Source organism: Antechinus flavipes, chromosome 5 (assembly GCF_016432865.1).
Source record: "Antechinus flavipes isolate AdamAnt ecotype Samford, QLD, Australia chromosome 5, AdamAnt_v2, whole genome shotgun sequence".
In the NCBI taxonomy this organism is placed as follows: domain Eukaryota; kingdom Metazoa; phylum Chordata; class Mammalia; order Dasyuromorphia; family Dasyuridae; genus Antechinus; species Antechinus flavipes.
The window spans coordinates 53100199-53114459 of NC_067402.1; the positions used below are offsets into that span (position 1 = coordinate 53100199).

Consider the following 14261-nt stretch of genomic DNA (forward strand, 5'->3'; position numbering starts at 1 on the left):
ATGAGAAGCTGTAATGTATTGTGCTACTCCCAATACAAATGTTAAGTTCTTGGAAACATTCTTATTTCATCGTTTGTGTTATAATTGCTTCCCATTTAAAATAATTCCTTACTTAAATCTGGTCTTAAGAGTTAACACTACATTAATCCACTATATTATATCTCTGAAATTATTTCTAGCTATTACTACTTCTAGATCAGAAAATCAATGAATTCAAACTGCTTTTGAAAGGCTTCTTTCGAAACATGCCTTTTTTTTTTTTTTTTTTTGAAGGGAAGGGTAACTTCTTATGGTTTTCCTCTTACATAAAACTTTCGGATCATTTAAAATGTTTGCTCCATGGCAGGAGGAGATCTGCCCCCCCCCAAAAAAAGGACTTGAAACGTGGATGATTCACATGTACTTAGAGGGGATGGGTGGTTCCCCCCTAACTCGGGCTCTCCAAACTCACAAATCGGCCGAAATGTCCCCCTAGTGAGAATGGGGCCACACCCCTTCACTTTGCAGCAAAGCCCCAACAGAACAGAGCGGGAAGGAGCTGTCCCCAGGAAGGAGGGGCACCTAGACTCCTCCGCCACTCTTCAGAGCAGCCCCTTATCCGTAAGTTGGGTGAAGACTTTGTAGGAAAGGAGCCCATACACAGTGGATAAGAGTTTGTCTAACGGTTTCGGAAGCTGGGCGTTGGAGATGACCCTCTCCGAGCATCCCCCAGTGATTCATCTCCAGTGATTCACTCTCCCCTCCCCCTGCATTCCTTCTCTCCTCCGCCACAGCCTCCCCTCCCTCGGACTCCAGACGGTCCGATTCCGGACAAAACCCGCAGGGTCCCTGGACACGAGGACGGCCCAGCAGGATAAATGAATTCGCAGAACCGAGCCCATCCCTCCTCTTCCGGGAGGCACAAAAGGGAAGTAACAAAGCCTCAAGAACTTCATTTTCTCAAGTGCACGCCCCCTCCTCCTCCTCCCAAATCTCAGGCTCTCTCTTTCTTTCTCGCTGCCTCCTTCCCTCGTGGCCGAGAAATCTCTGTCCCCCTCCTCCCCGCCCTCCCCTCCCACTTGGCCATGGTCTCTCTTCACTCTGGTCCTTGCTGGCGGAGTCCCCTTGGCTCCTCCTGTCTCCATTTAGCCTTTCTGGCTGAAAGCCAAGATGCCCCTCCCACCTCCTCCCAGTACGCCCCTTTGGAAGAGTTTCCCGGACCGCTCTCCTTTTCCAATCTCGAGTTCTGAGTGGGTCCCCCAAATTCTTCTAAGCTTTCTCCCACTTCTTTGAGATGCCCGAAAGTGGGAATCACCCCCCTCCTGCCGACGCTAATCTGCAGGATTCCGAGCCCAGCCCCAAAAGTAACGGGATCGGGCTCCCCGCCCAGTTTGGGGGAGACAAGGGAGGGCTGAGGGCGGCACCCCCGCCCACCCTTACCCCACCCCTCCACACCCCCCTCCCGTCCCCTCCCTGCTCTGTCCTTTCTCTCTGGGTCCCCATTGGCTGGCGAGCGGCCGGGGATTGGCCAGCTGCGGGGGCCCCCTCCGCTGATATAAGTACCGCCAGCGGAGTGGGGTCCCGCTCTCTGCTGCTCCAGTCGCCCGGGTCTCCTCGCCTAGCCGCAGCCTGCACCGCCGCCACCGCCCCTCTCTTCGCGACTCGCGCTCCACGCAGCAGGCACTGCCCACTAGCCCAGCAGCCCTCCAGCCATGTCCACCCGGTCGGTCTCCTCGTCCTCTTACCGCAGGATGTTCGGCGGCAGCAGCGCGGGCGGGCGGCCCAGCTCCAGCCGCAGCTACGTGACCTCGACCACCCGCTACAGCCTGGGCAGCGCCATCCGGCCCAGCACCACCCGCAGCGTGTACTCGTCGTCCCCGGGCGCCTATGCCACGCGCTCGTCCGCGGTGCGCCTGCGGAGCAGCGCCCCGATCCCCGGGGTGAGGCTGCTGCAGGACTCGGTGGACTTCTCCCTGGCCGACGCCATCAACACGGAGTTCAGGAACACCCGCACCAACGAGAAGGTGGAGCTGCAGGAGCTCAATGACCGCTTCGCCAACTACATCGACAAGGTGCGGTTCCTGGAGCAGCAGAACAAGATCTTGCTGGCCGAGCTGGAGCAGCTCAAGGGCCAGGGCAAGTCGCGCCTGGGGGACCTGTACGAGGAGGAGATGCGGGAGCTGCGCCGGCAGGTGGACCAGCTCACCAACGACAAAGCCCGGGTGGAGGTGGAACGGGACAACCTGGCGGAGGACATCATGCGGCTCCGCGAGAAGTAAGAGCGGCGCCGGCCCGCCGGCATCCTCTGCCGATGGACTCTCCCTTGGCCGTTTCGCCTAGTTGGGGAGGAGGAGGAGGGATGCAGCCCGGGGCTCTCCATCCCCGCGCTGGCCGGGGCTGCCACGCCCTTAGGCCTATGGGCGTGGTGCGGGACGGGGAGCCCGGGCTGGGGAAGGAGAAGTGGAGGGGACTGTGGTTTGCTATCAGTTCCGAGGCGGCCCCGCCCTTCATCTCTTGCACGCACCCCACTCCATCCTGCCCGTGCGCTGGCCCAAAAAAGTTGCCCCTGTTTATCCCTCTTCTATTAACTCTCCCCTTGTTGGAAGCGGGAAAGGATTCCACTAACTTTTCCCAAAGTTTTCTCCTCGCCTCTCTCCTGGGGAGCCTCGGAGAGAAAGAAAAGATGGCTTGGGGGCGGGGGGGAGGAGGCTAGACAAAGGGCCTTGAAGCCACCGGCCAGGCCATATCCCTTACAGCTCGCCCCTCCAGATCCCCCTGCAGTCGGTCCCCAAGGTCCCGCAGCTCCCACCCACCCAGAGAAGCGGATTAGAAAGAGCCGAAGTTAGTTGCTTTTCCCCCGGGGTGGAGGGTGGGTTGGGGGGAGAGGGGGAGGGGCTGGTGGTTGGGTGTGGCTGCTTGTCCGGCGCTGCTGGCGGTTTCCCACTTCCTCCCTGCTTGATGTGTCACTGTTTCAGGTTGCAAGAGGAGATGATGCAGAGGGAGGAAGCTGAGACCACCTTGCAATCTTTCAGACAGGTTTGTAGCCCTCCCATCCCTGCCGTCCCCCCGCCCGAACCTCTAAAAGTTGGTCCTAAATCCAAACTCCGCTCGGAGCAGCTTGCATCCAGTCTGTGGGTGCAGCCCTCTAGCGGTGGCCGGCTGCCAAATCCCCGCGCCCCGGGAACTGGGGGATTTGCCTCGGTGTCCCCGGGGAATACAAAGGATGGTAATATAATCCTCCTTAGCTTTTAACTTTGTTTCAAGTTTTCCCTCGGCGGGCCAGTCTTTCATTTTTCCCACGCTTTCCGAGATTCAGATTTGAGCCGCCCCAGTTTGAGTGGGATTGCCGCTTGCTTAAGTCAGACAAGTCTGGCATCTTTCTATTGTATCCAGCCAAAAGAAGTGCAACATACAGGGGTTCAAAGTGTAAAATACAGGTGTTTTTTTCAGAAGAACTTGCTACAAATAGATAGATTCAAGGCAGAAACCAGTTGGGGAGGAGGGCGAAATGATATTGTATAGTAAAGTAGATGGCGCATAAAACAAAAGGGCTCCCATATACAACTGTTTTTTTTTTTTTAATCTTTTAAGGGTGAAAAGGGACCATCTGTCCTGACTATAGAGTATTAATGGTTTCTATGGGATTCACTATGGAATGTAGATACACGCATTCAGGCAAGTGGGGTCGCCATAGACAGAAAGAATGGGAGCCTTTGTGTTCACAGGGAAGCTTGCAACAGGCTGCATTCTTACAGAATATGTAATCAGAGAAGCACAGTTTTAATTGGAGACGCGTATTTTATAACAGAAAGTTATACTTAAACCTGAGTGGGACATTAGAGATGACGTTAGAACTTTTAAAAGAACATTCGTCAGGGCTGGTCTTGAAAGGACCTCTCTTCTTTCTTTCTGTGATTTCCTTTTCCAGAAAAAGTTTTTCTTTAAAAAGATGCTCTCATGGATGAGGAGGAAACAGAGACCTTATAAAGCTAAACTTGGATTTCGACTGACGATTTTGAAATCGTTATGTAATGTTCCAGAACTTTAAGAAATCCGAGCTTCTATGAAGAGAATTGAAAAAAGGACACTGTGTTGAAGAGTCCTTTGGCTTTGTGCTAGAGCCCCCTTCCTCTAGAAGAATGTTTTAAAATACATGCAAATCGGGGCAGCTAGGTGACATAGTAGAGCCTCAAATCTAGAGGGAGGAGGACCCAAGTTCAAATTCAGCCCTATATTTAACTATGCCATTGGGCGAGTCCCTAACTGCTTTTAAAACAAAAAGGGAAAGGAAGTAGAATGGTTATTACTTAGTTTAAACTTTAATTTAATATAGGAACTTTTTAAAGCATACTTTAAAAGTTGATTATTAGATTAAGATTTATTCTAGTTTCTCCTTGATGGAGATGTTTAGTATATTGAGGGCTGAGATAAATACATACAAACATATACTCACACCAGTATAAGCTATGAAATGCAGGATAATAAAAATGAAAGACCTGAAATTAAAGAACTCATAGTTCACCTTTTGCCTCTACCATTGCCTGTGTGATCTAGGGCAAATAACAACCTCTCTGTGTCTCAGTTTTCTTAACTGGAAAATGAAGGGACTGATCTAGATGATCTAAAGAGTTACTTATATCATAAAACAGATCATAGAAATGGATGGAAAAGAGAGACTAGAGTAATACAGTTCTATTTTGAAGGAATAGCAGAAAAACAGTGATTTTGATCAGATTTCCATTCACTTATGTTTGTAGTTACCACCTTCTGGTTATAGTTCAGTTTTTCTTTTAATTTGTAAGTCACAATCTCAGGTAAAGATGGCCACCTCTACCATATGACATTCTTATAACCATTCGGAAACCAAAGTAGATTTACCAAAAGATACACGATCGTGACATTTTGTAGAAAAAATGAGCTGATGTCCTCAATCATTTTGAGAGATGTGGCATTTGTCCTTTATACTTATAAACAGGTGATAAATTTAATTATCATGTAGCTTTCATGTCTTTATTAGATTCAGCAAGTTATTCTGGGCCAAAGAAGCAGTACAGTAAAGAATTCAGAAGGTGTGGATTCGAGTATTAACCCTTAGTAATCACTTAATAACCCTGACAAGTCATTTTTGTTTCTTCCTTTTCCATTTTAAAATGAAGCAGGTGGCTGCCCTCTAAATGTCTTAGGTTTACTAAAAAGGATCTGAACACTAAGAAAAGCTCTGAGATCTGGAAAAGTATTTTTTAAATAGAAAAAAAATTATGTGCACCCAATTAACCAATAATGCTTAGAATAATTTAATATCAGTGGTAATAGAGAAGACATTTTCAATCTCAGGACTTAAAATAGAACTTAATATGTTCTTTTCAATCATGGATCAATAATGACTCATGTGGTACTTTGCTTTGAGAGAGACTGAATTGTTTTCCATAACTATTCTCAGAGCTGAACAAAAAGCAAGTCAATTTCTTTTTCACTCAAAAATTGAATCTTTCTTTTACTTACCAGATACTCAATTGATTTTTTTTCAATGAAAGTTAAAGTGTCTCTGAATTTTGTAGACTAGAAACTACACCAGATATTGTTGAAGGATAAAAATATACTCATTTATGAAGGGGAAAGAATAATCCATCTACCTGCAAGGTCATACATGCTGATTAAAAAAGGTGACTTTACGGATAGTTAGTAAATCTGTTACATGTTGAGACAGTTGAAGGTAACAGGAAGATCTCTACATACACATTTCTTTTTAAGTGTAGGAATGAGGTTCATCTTAAGCAGTCATTTTGAAACAAGTTCTAGTAACTGATTTGAAGGAAAAGGATGAAAACACCCTTAAGGTTCTCAGAAAGGGCAGGTGCACCTCAGAGGCCAAATAGGAACAAAGATGAATGAGTGATGTTTACTTTTTCTTCATTTGCTCTCTTCTTAGAGTACTGAGATACCAGATAAAGCTCATAAATCCTTGGAAACAGAGTGATACCCAAAAATGTATTTTAAAAGATTAGATGTAGGGCACCTAGTTTTGAAACTTTGTGGTTCAATGGGTGTCCACACGCCTCCACCCAAAAAAAAAATAGATCTTGGGAAAAATCAGGTAGGTAGTGGTATAATGGACTTGGAGTCAAGAAGACTAAACTTCCAATAGCTGTGTGTCACTTCACCTCTGCTTGCCTCAGTTTCCTTATCTGTAAAAAATATAATAACAGGATCTATCTCAGAGCTATTAGAATAAAATGAGGCACTTAAAAGCATTTTGAAGACCTTAAGTACAACATAAAAACTAAATATTAGTCATATCGCAAGCTTGAAAAGTAAATAGACTTAATTATTGCTCATCTCTGGTACTTTGTTTAATTTTAGTATTGTCATATGAAATCTGATCTTAAGACCTTTGTAGTGATAAAGAAAAAGTTCCTCAAATATTTTAAATGGAAAAAAAGTTATTTCAGTGGAATGGATAGTGGTAGAACAGCTGCATGGAGCCATTTGGTTTTGTTCAGCATTAGGGTGCCTGGTTTCTATTCTATGCATTGCTATCACAGCTTCATAACTTTGGCAAGGGCTGACATTCCACAGAACATGCATTTCTCCAAACCCACAGTTTTAAAATTGACATAGTTGAAATATTTATCACAGAATTCATGTAGAAGATGACACTTGAGCAAAGACTTGAAGAAAACTAGGATATCTGAGTTGTTACGAGTAAAATGGTATTTAGAAAATAATAATTAAGGGAAGCAAATAATGAATTTTGTTGTCCAACTTGTCCCTTAAATGAACAGACTAGTGTAATTAATTTCAATTGCTGTTTTTCCATCAAAAAGCTTTTGTTACAATTTCTGTAATCAAAGATAACACAAATTTACGTATGATTTGAAGGTTTACAGTATAGTTTTCCCATACAACAAACCTAAGATGCAAATAATGCTGGTGTAAGTATACTTAGCTTGCAGATGAGGAAACGCAAACTTAAATGGGTAAACAGATTTTCCCAGAGTCACATAGCTAGTGAGTGTCTGATCTGGGATGTGAATCCAAAGTTTTACACTGCCTGATGGCTATTAATCTGTCTTGTCATTTAGTATTATAGAGATGAAAAAAGATCTTATCTTTCATTTTTTGAGATAATATTCCCGGATATTTGTGATGAGTTGGGTCAACTCTTACACTAAAAACTTAATTTGCTTGTGAACTTTTATAATTGCTTCCCAGAATTGTTCTGGAGCATCTATTGAACTAAATTGGTTGTTAAAACACAAGCTTTCTTGGTCATAAATAGTTATAAGAAAAGCTGATGTTTATATAGCATCTACAATGTGCCAGGCCCTCTGCTATCAACTTTATAAGAGTTATCTCAGTTAATCCTCATAACAACTTTGGGAGGTAGACGCTATTTCTAAGTTCATTTTATAGATAAAGAAACTGAGACAGATAGCAATGAAGTGATTTGGCCAGGGTCACACTGCTACATGTGAACTCAGGTCTTCCTAACTGCAGACCCAATTTTTATTAACTATGTTATTAACTATGAATCTAGCTGCCCCAAACCTGTTAGAATGATGTATATAATAAATGTAACTTGGAAATCAACCAGTTTTTCACATAGTTACACACTTAATATCCTTAATTTAATAGACTATATAAAAATCTCAATTTAGCACTTTCTAACAGAGAATAAAGGAGGTCTCCCTTGGATCTCATCCAGAAATCTCAATATAAAATGGTTGAAGCTACAGGATTCTGTTGGACATGGGTTCCCCAAGTCAGTCTCGCAAGAGGACCTCTCCGATCTATTCATTGAAGTAACAAAGTAATCGCCAAAACTTGTCTTTTTAATCAGGATGTTGACAACGCTTCCTTAGCGCGTCTGGACCTGGAACGTAAAGTTGAATCACTGCAAGAAGAGATTGCTTTCTTGAAGAAACTTCACGATGAGGTAAATAGAGCCCTCAGAAAGCTGATGGATAAAGAGACTCTAGCTGGTCTGGGTGAGTTTGTGATTCATCCATCCACTGTTTTTTCCTAGGAAATCCAAGAACTGCAGGCCCAGATTCAAGAACAACATGTTCAGATCGAAGTGGATGTTGCCAAGCCCGACCTCACCGCAGCCCTGCGCGACGTCCGTCAGCAGTACGAAAGTGTGGCTGCTAAGAACCTTCAGGAGGCTGAGGAATGGTACAAGTCCAAAGTAAGAGCGAGAACCAGTGAGATTCGTTCGATTAGTTCCAATCACCCTCTGAAATACCTGCCCTGCTCCTCAGTTGCTATAGTGTCCAGGACTATTTAATTTTCAGTAACTTGTCCTGGCCTGTTATTGAAGTAGATCCCCAAAACTCAAATCCTCAAGATTTTTTTTTATTTATTTGAATGAGGGGATTTGATAATAATGACCTAAAAATATTAGTCAATATCCCTACCTATTCTTCCTCTGACTTGTCTAATATTAACCTTGAAAGGGATTTGTCTAACATCATTCAGTAGCTCAAGAAAAATTTTGATTAACTGGTCAAATTTCAAAGTCGAGTTGCACACAACCAGTTAGCCTGCTATCTTTAAACTTACAGAAGTAGAATTTATCTAGGGAGGCTGAATGCATGAATGTAATTTAACTAGGAAATAATCAACAAGCATTAATAAGGAACCTACTCTAGACCTGACATTCTTCCTAGGGTGTATGGTTACAAAAGTGAAGGAGTCCCTGTCCTCAGGGAGCTTACATTTTGAGGGAGAGAATGTGTACAACGGCTAGGTCGCTCAACAAAATAAATTTTGGATTTCTTCTCCAACAGTTTGCCGATCTCTCTGAAGCTGCTAATAGGAACAATGATGCCCTGCGCCAGGCTAAGCAAGAATCTAATGAATACCGAAGACAGGTGCAGTCCCTCACCTGCGAAGTGGATGCACTTAAAGGAACTGTGAGTACAAAGTAATTTTAAAGCGAGAGGGGCAATAGCATTTGGCCTTGGCTTTCATTTTTTTTTAATCTTTAAGTACATTTGACAATTTCTTAAAAGAGCATTCTCCTTTATATTTAATATTTCTCATTACCATTTTTTGAAAGGCAAATCTCTTAATTAATTAGTAGACCCTTCTGCTCTATTGACATAATACAAATATCACGTAATCATATGTAAAGTCAATTTGAGTTTAAGAATAAGAGTAACCTAATGCATTTAATGGTAAATCTGATAATAATTTACTGTGGAGAAAGAATAGTCAAGAAATGGAATTTAGAGTGAAGAGATAGTCTAAAATATGTAATATATCAGAATAAATTCAAATTAATAGACTAGAAATCTGTGATCTCCTTTTCCCAACCCTCCCCAAATAAAAATGTTATTTTGAGGAAGATATTTTTAATAGTCACCAAAATTGTTTCAGGTCATCAAGTAAAAATCTCTCCATATTTGTGTTTGAAAATAACAGTGTAGCTTTCTGCAATATGAAGAGGAATTTTCTATTAAACCCAAACTCCATCACTTGGGAATCTTCTTTCTGTGAATTAACATTAAAGGCCCTTCTCAATTCTTCCAGAATGAGTCCCTGGAACGCCAGATGCGTGAAATGGAGGAGAACTTTGCCGTTGAAGCTGCTAACTACCAAGACACTATTGGCCGCCTGCAGGATGAAATCCAGAACATGAAAGAAGAAATGGCCCGTCACCTTCGTGAATACCAGGACCTGCTCAATGTCAAGATGGCTCTTGACATTGAGATTGCTACCTACAGGAAACTGCTGGAGGGAGAGGAGAGCAGGTAGAGAATGGGCATCTGGGTGCACAGTGGGCTTCCCTGGCTTAGAACTAAGGGTCAGTGTCGGGGTAGATTGTAACCACATGTAACAAAGAGGTGATTTAAAGGAATCCTTTGTAAGTTTGGCCCTTGGTGAATGGGATCACCCCTACAGGTATGGCTTTCCCCAAAGCCTGTGTTCATGTTGCTGTTGCTGTAACATAACTCTTGCCCTGTTTTATTTTCTTACAGAATTGCTCTGCCTCTTCCAAATTTTTCTTCCCTGAATCTGAGGGGTAAGTTCTTGCTTTTCATTTGTAAAAATCAGAAGCTCATAACCGGATCATTTGTTTTCTGGGAAAGGTCATTCTTTGTTAGAGTGGATCTGATAATAACATGGTGGAGCTAACTCTACTAAATATCCAGAGTCTAGGATTGTTTGTTTATGGGATGCACGTATATCCAAGTCCTAAATGAGAAGTGCTCGATCCCCAACCTCCTCATTATTCTCTTAGTGCATCATGGTTTAAACATATAGCCTTTTGAATCAGTGAAGTGCTCTTAAAGCACAACTTGGGCTTTTAGATTTCTTCATGGTGAATTATTATCCCAAACAGCTATAAAAAGTAACTTTTATAACTCTTTAATTAAAACTTTTATGTTGCATTTGAATTTCATTTTCTCTTTCTCTTGTGTGTGTTCTCTCCTCAGAAACCAACCTGGAGTCACATCCTATGGTCGACACCCATTCCAAGAGAACACTCCTAATTAAGACTGTAGAAACTAGAGATGGACAGGTTGGTAGCCCCTGAATGAAGGGAATGGGTGGGCTAGGGGAGGATCCAAAAGTCTTGCTACTGCCCAGAAAGACCCAAGCTGCACACTAGTCAAACTCTAAAGAGTCACCCCAAATCCCATCGCCTCCTATTCCATACTCTTTAAGGGCTACCTGAAGGTGGAGGTGTGATGGCCCTCTTCCTGTGGAGAGACCTCATGAGGATGCTGGTCCAACTGGACTCCGTGTAATTTTAGTTGTTTAAATGCAGCCTTCACCCAGGCTTAACTGTGGAGATGAAATTAAGAGTAGCTTGAAGGGTTTGGAGGAACATTGAATTTGTGAAAATCTGCTGCAGTAGCTGAAGCATGAAAAAAGGTGGATCAGGGAGCCGTAGTCTGTTTGGGGCAATGCTGGAGTAGAGTAATCAGCTCCTCTCCCCCTACCCTGGGGTACAAGGACATGCTGGCATCCAGTCCCTCAGAACCTCCAAGTTTGCCTAATTACAATTGGGGATTTGAGGCAATCTTCAAGGGAAATAAACTGTCCAAATCTTCACACATGTGTGATGGTTGAGTTGTATTTGGAAGAAGGGAGGAGAAACAAGAATACCAAAGCATCCGATTTACGGATTTTCCTGTGTGCTTTTGGGCACTGTCAGAGTCATCATAAAAATATCCATCTGTATTCTTGCCCACAGAAGCATTAACACTCTGTGAGAAGCATATGCAAATAGGTCGAAAGTATTTCAGTCCCATTTGCGGTCTCTACTGCACATAAGTAATCTGGACATATGCCCCGTCACTGGGAAACTCCCTCCTGAAAATGCATTTTAGAAGTGATAACATTATGTGTACCATTCATGGGCCAAACATAAACATAGAGTTCCAACTCTTAACACCATTCTATTATTTTCCAAGTTTGGATGGGAAGGTTATGAACATCAAAGCTCATTTTATTGCAGAGGATTTTGAAGTTTCAGATCCTAGTACTAAGTCTAAATCATATTTTGAGTCTAAATTGTATTTCCTTTTTTTTTTAATAGGTCATCAATGAAACTTCTCAACACCATGATGATCTGGAATGAAAAGTGTGAGCTGACTGCAGTAGAATCTTACCAGCAAGAAGAAAAGAGAATTCCATATGTTAAAGAAACAGCTTTTAAGTGCCTTTCTGCAGTTTTCCAAGAGCGCAAGATAGATTTGGTTAGCTATAACAGAATAGGCTTTAGTTCTTATGAACTGACCCTCGTAAAAGATTTAGAAAGTTTACAACAAAATCTAGTTTACAATGATATCTTGTGCTACAATACTTTTTTAAGAAGTGTTTTTGAATACCATAAAACTGCTTTTTATTTCCAGCCAGTGTCTGACCAACCTATTACTGCTTCAATAAATCTTTGGAAAATATTATTTCTGCTCTTGTTTTTCATTTTAAAAAATAGGCCATTTTTGATCAGAACCTTTCCATGATTCTGACACTTTGACTTGGTAACTGTTTTCCTGATGATTTCTTTAGTTTAAAATTATAGTTGCAAACTACAGAAAGCCTTTCTCCATTCTCCATTTCTCATCCTCAGAAAGAGCAATGGGCACTGAATAAAAGTCTGATAGTTAAACAATGTACTTAAGGTTCAGATAGACATTCTTATTGACACCCCCCCCCCAAAAAAAAAAAAAAACCCTGTCTGTTAAAACTGGCACTGGAGAAGACGAAAATAAATGATAAAATCTCTGATCTAAAGGAAAACATTCTTAAGGAGGAGACAATGTGTATGTTGAACATACGTGCATAATAAATCCATATTCTTGATGTGGTCAAATTGCAATTCAGCCTTTTTAATTGACAAGCACAAAGAATAATGATCATGGTGAATGCTTTAGAAGGTAGTTATATTTTTTAACTGAGTGAGTCCAGTTTATTTCACTGGTTTCCTATCACTAATATTTTCCCAAGATCATTTAGTAATTTAATAAATAGACACTAAGGCCCACCTCAATCACTCATCCAACTTCAAATCCAGAGTTGAGATCAATTATGAAAATCAATTTCCTGAAATAATCTAGAATCTATGTATAATTTCCTTTGTCGAAAGAAAACTTTATTTTAAACCTGCCCAAAGGGCTATAAAAGTGTGCAACCTACCATGTGTGTATCTCAAAGAGAGAAAAGTAAAAGGGCCTATTGTACAAAAATATACATAGTAGCTCTTTTTTGTGATAGCAAAAAATTGGGAAATGAAAGGAATGTTAATCACTTGGGAATGGCTAAACAAATTATGGTATCTCATTGTGGTGGAACACTATTGTGCTATAAGAAATGGTGGGCAGGATGTTTTCAGAAAAATCTAGACTTATAATGAACTGATAACAGTGAAAGGAGCAGAAAAAAGAGAACTTAATACACACTAATGGCAATATTATATTAATTGTAAATGAATTAGCAATTCTCAGAAATACAATGATCCACAATAATTCTGAAGGACTCATGATGAAAAATACTATCCACCTCTGGAGAAAGAACTGATGGAGTTTGAATGCAGATTGAAGCATTCTTTTTTTTTTTTTTTAACTTTATCATTCTTGGAAATTTGGGGGATTTGGTTTGCATCTTCTTTTTGTTTTGCATTTTGCTAATGTGTAATGCAATATGTTTTGCGATCATATATGAGATAGTATACACATATATGTATATATACACATGCATACACATATATGTCTTGCATTTTCAAGGCGGAAGGAGGGGGTAAAGAATATAGAACTCAATTTTTAAAAATAAATATTAAAAATTTTTGTTGAGATGTAATTGAGAAAAAATAAAGGAAAAAAAGGAAAACCTTTTAAAATTCAAATCCTTAAATGAGGACAGCTAATGAGATGAAAATACAGTACTTGAGTGTTTTTTTTGTTTGTTTGTTTGTTTTTGCTGCCTCCCCTTCGTTGACAGTGGATGAGCTAATCCACTATAACTGTTGGAGCATGAAAAAATGGGAAGGGATATAGCCTACCTTCTATTAGTAAGAGGCAGTCCAAGTGCCATTGTTGCAATAATTAGCACCTAGGCAAATTAACTGGTGGCTGCTGTGGGTGTTGATGTGTGAAGTGTGCGTGCCTTCCTATCTTCCCCTTTTCTTAGAGGGTAGTTTGTTTTTTAAATTTTTGTAGCTGTTGATTTTGAGATAAGTAATTCAGCAGTTTAATGTAACTGAATTGTAAACTTATTTGCATGCCTCCTCCAGGGAACCAGTTATTTTCCAAATAATGTAATAAATCTCCTGCAAAATGGTCTTACACTGGGTACTACATGGTTTACTAGGTTCTGGAAGGAAAACCTCTCTGTATCCAAGTACCCCAAATTCTTCATGCTGCCCCACCCCAAGTGACCTGGCGTTGGGTCCTGGGTCTCGAGAACTGGACAGTTCTGACAATCAAGCATTGATTCAGTACTTACCAGATACTACCAAGGTTTGGGATGGTTACTAAAGAAAGTAAAGGTTTGGTTTATCTAAGAGATGACAGACTACCGAGGCAGGCAGGACTGACTCCTCAGTAATTTAATTGTAACAGACAATTAAATATACAACATTTACCACAAGGGCCATAGAATTCGTTGATGAAGCCGATTTGGAATTGTCAGGGATGTTTTCCTGAGAGGAAAAGAGAAGGGAAGGTTTTCCAAGCAAAAACAAAAGGAAGACCCCTGACATGACCTTAAATCTGACACTAATAAGGCTGGGCACTTATCCTGAGACTCCCACCAATGCCTGCAAACCTGGA

At 41.7% G+C, this 14261-nt stretch overlaps 1 protein-coding gene across 1 annotated transcript; it reads left to right on the forward strand.

Annotated features, from left to right (window-relative positions):
* Nucleotides 1-1595: 1595 nt before the first annotated feature.
* On the forward strand, nucleotides 1596-11897 carry VIM (vimentin). Its single transcript, XM_051963129.1, has 9 exons — nucleotides 1596-2254; nucleotides 2955-3015; nucleotides 7820-7915; nucleotides 8006-8167; nucleotides 8769-8894; nucleotides 9514-9734; nucleotides 9963-10006; nucleotides 10422-10507; nucleotides 11531-11897. Exons 1-9 carry the CDS (start codon nucleotides 1692-1694, stop codon nucleotides 11570-11572), a joined length of 1401 nt encoding a protein of 466 aa, XP_051819089.1. The 5' UTR covers nucleotides 1596-1691; the 3' UTR covers nucleotides 11573-11897.
* Nucleotides 11898-14261: the final 2364 nt, after the last annotated feature.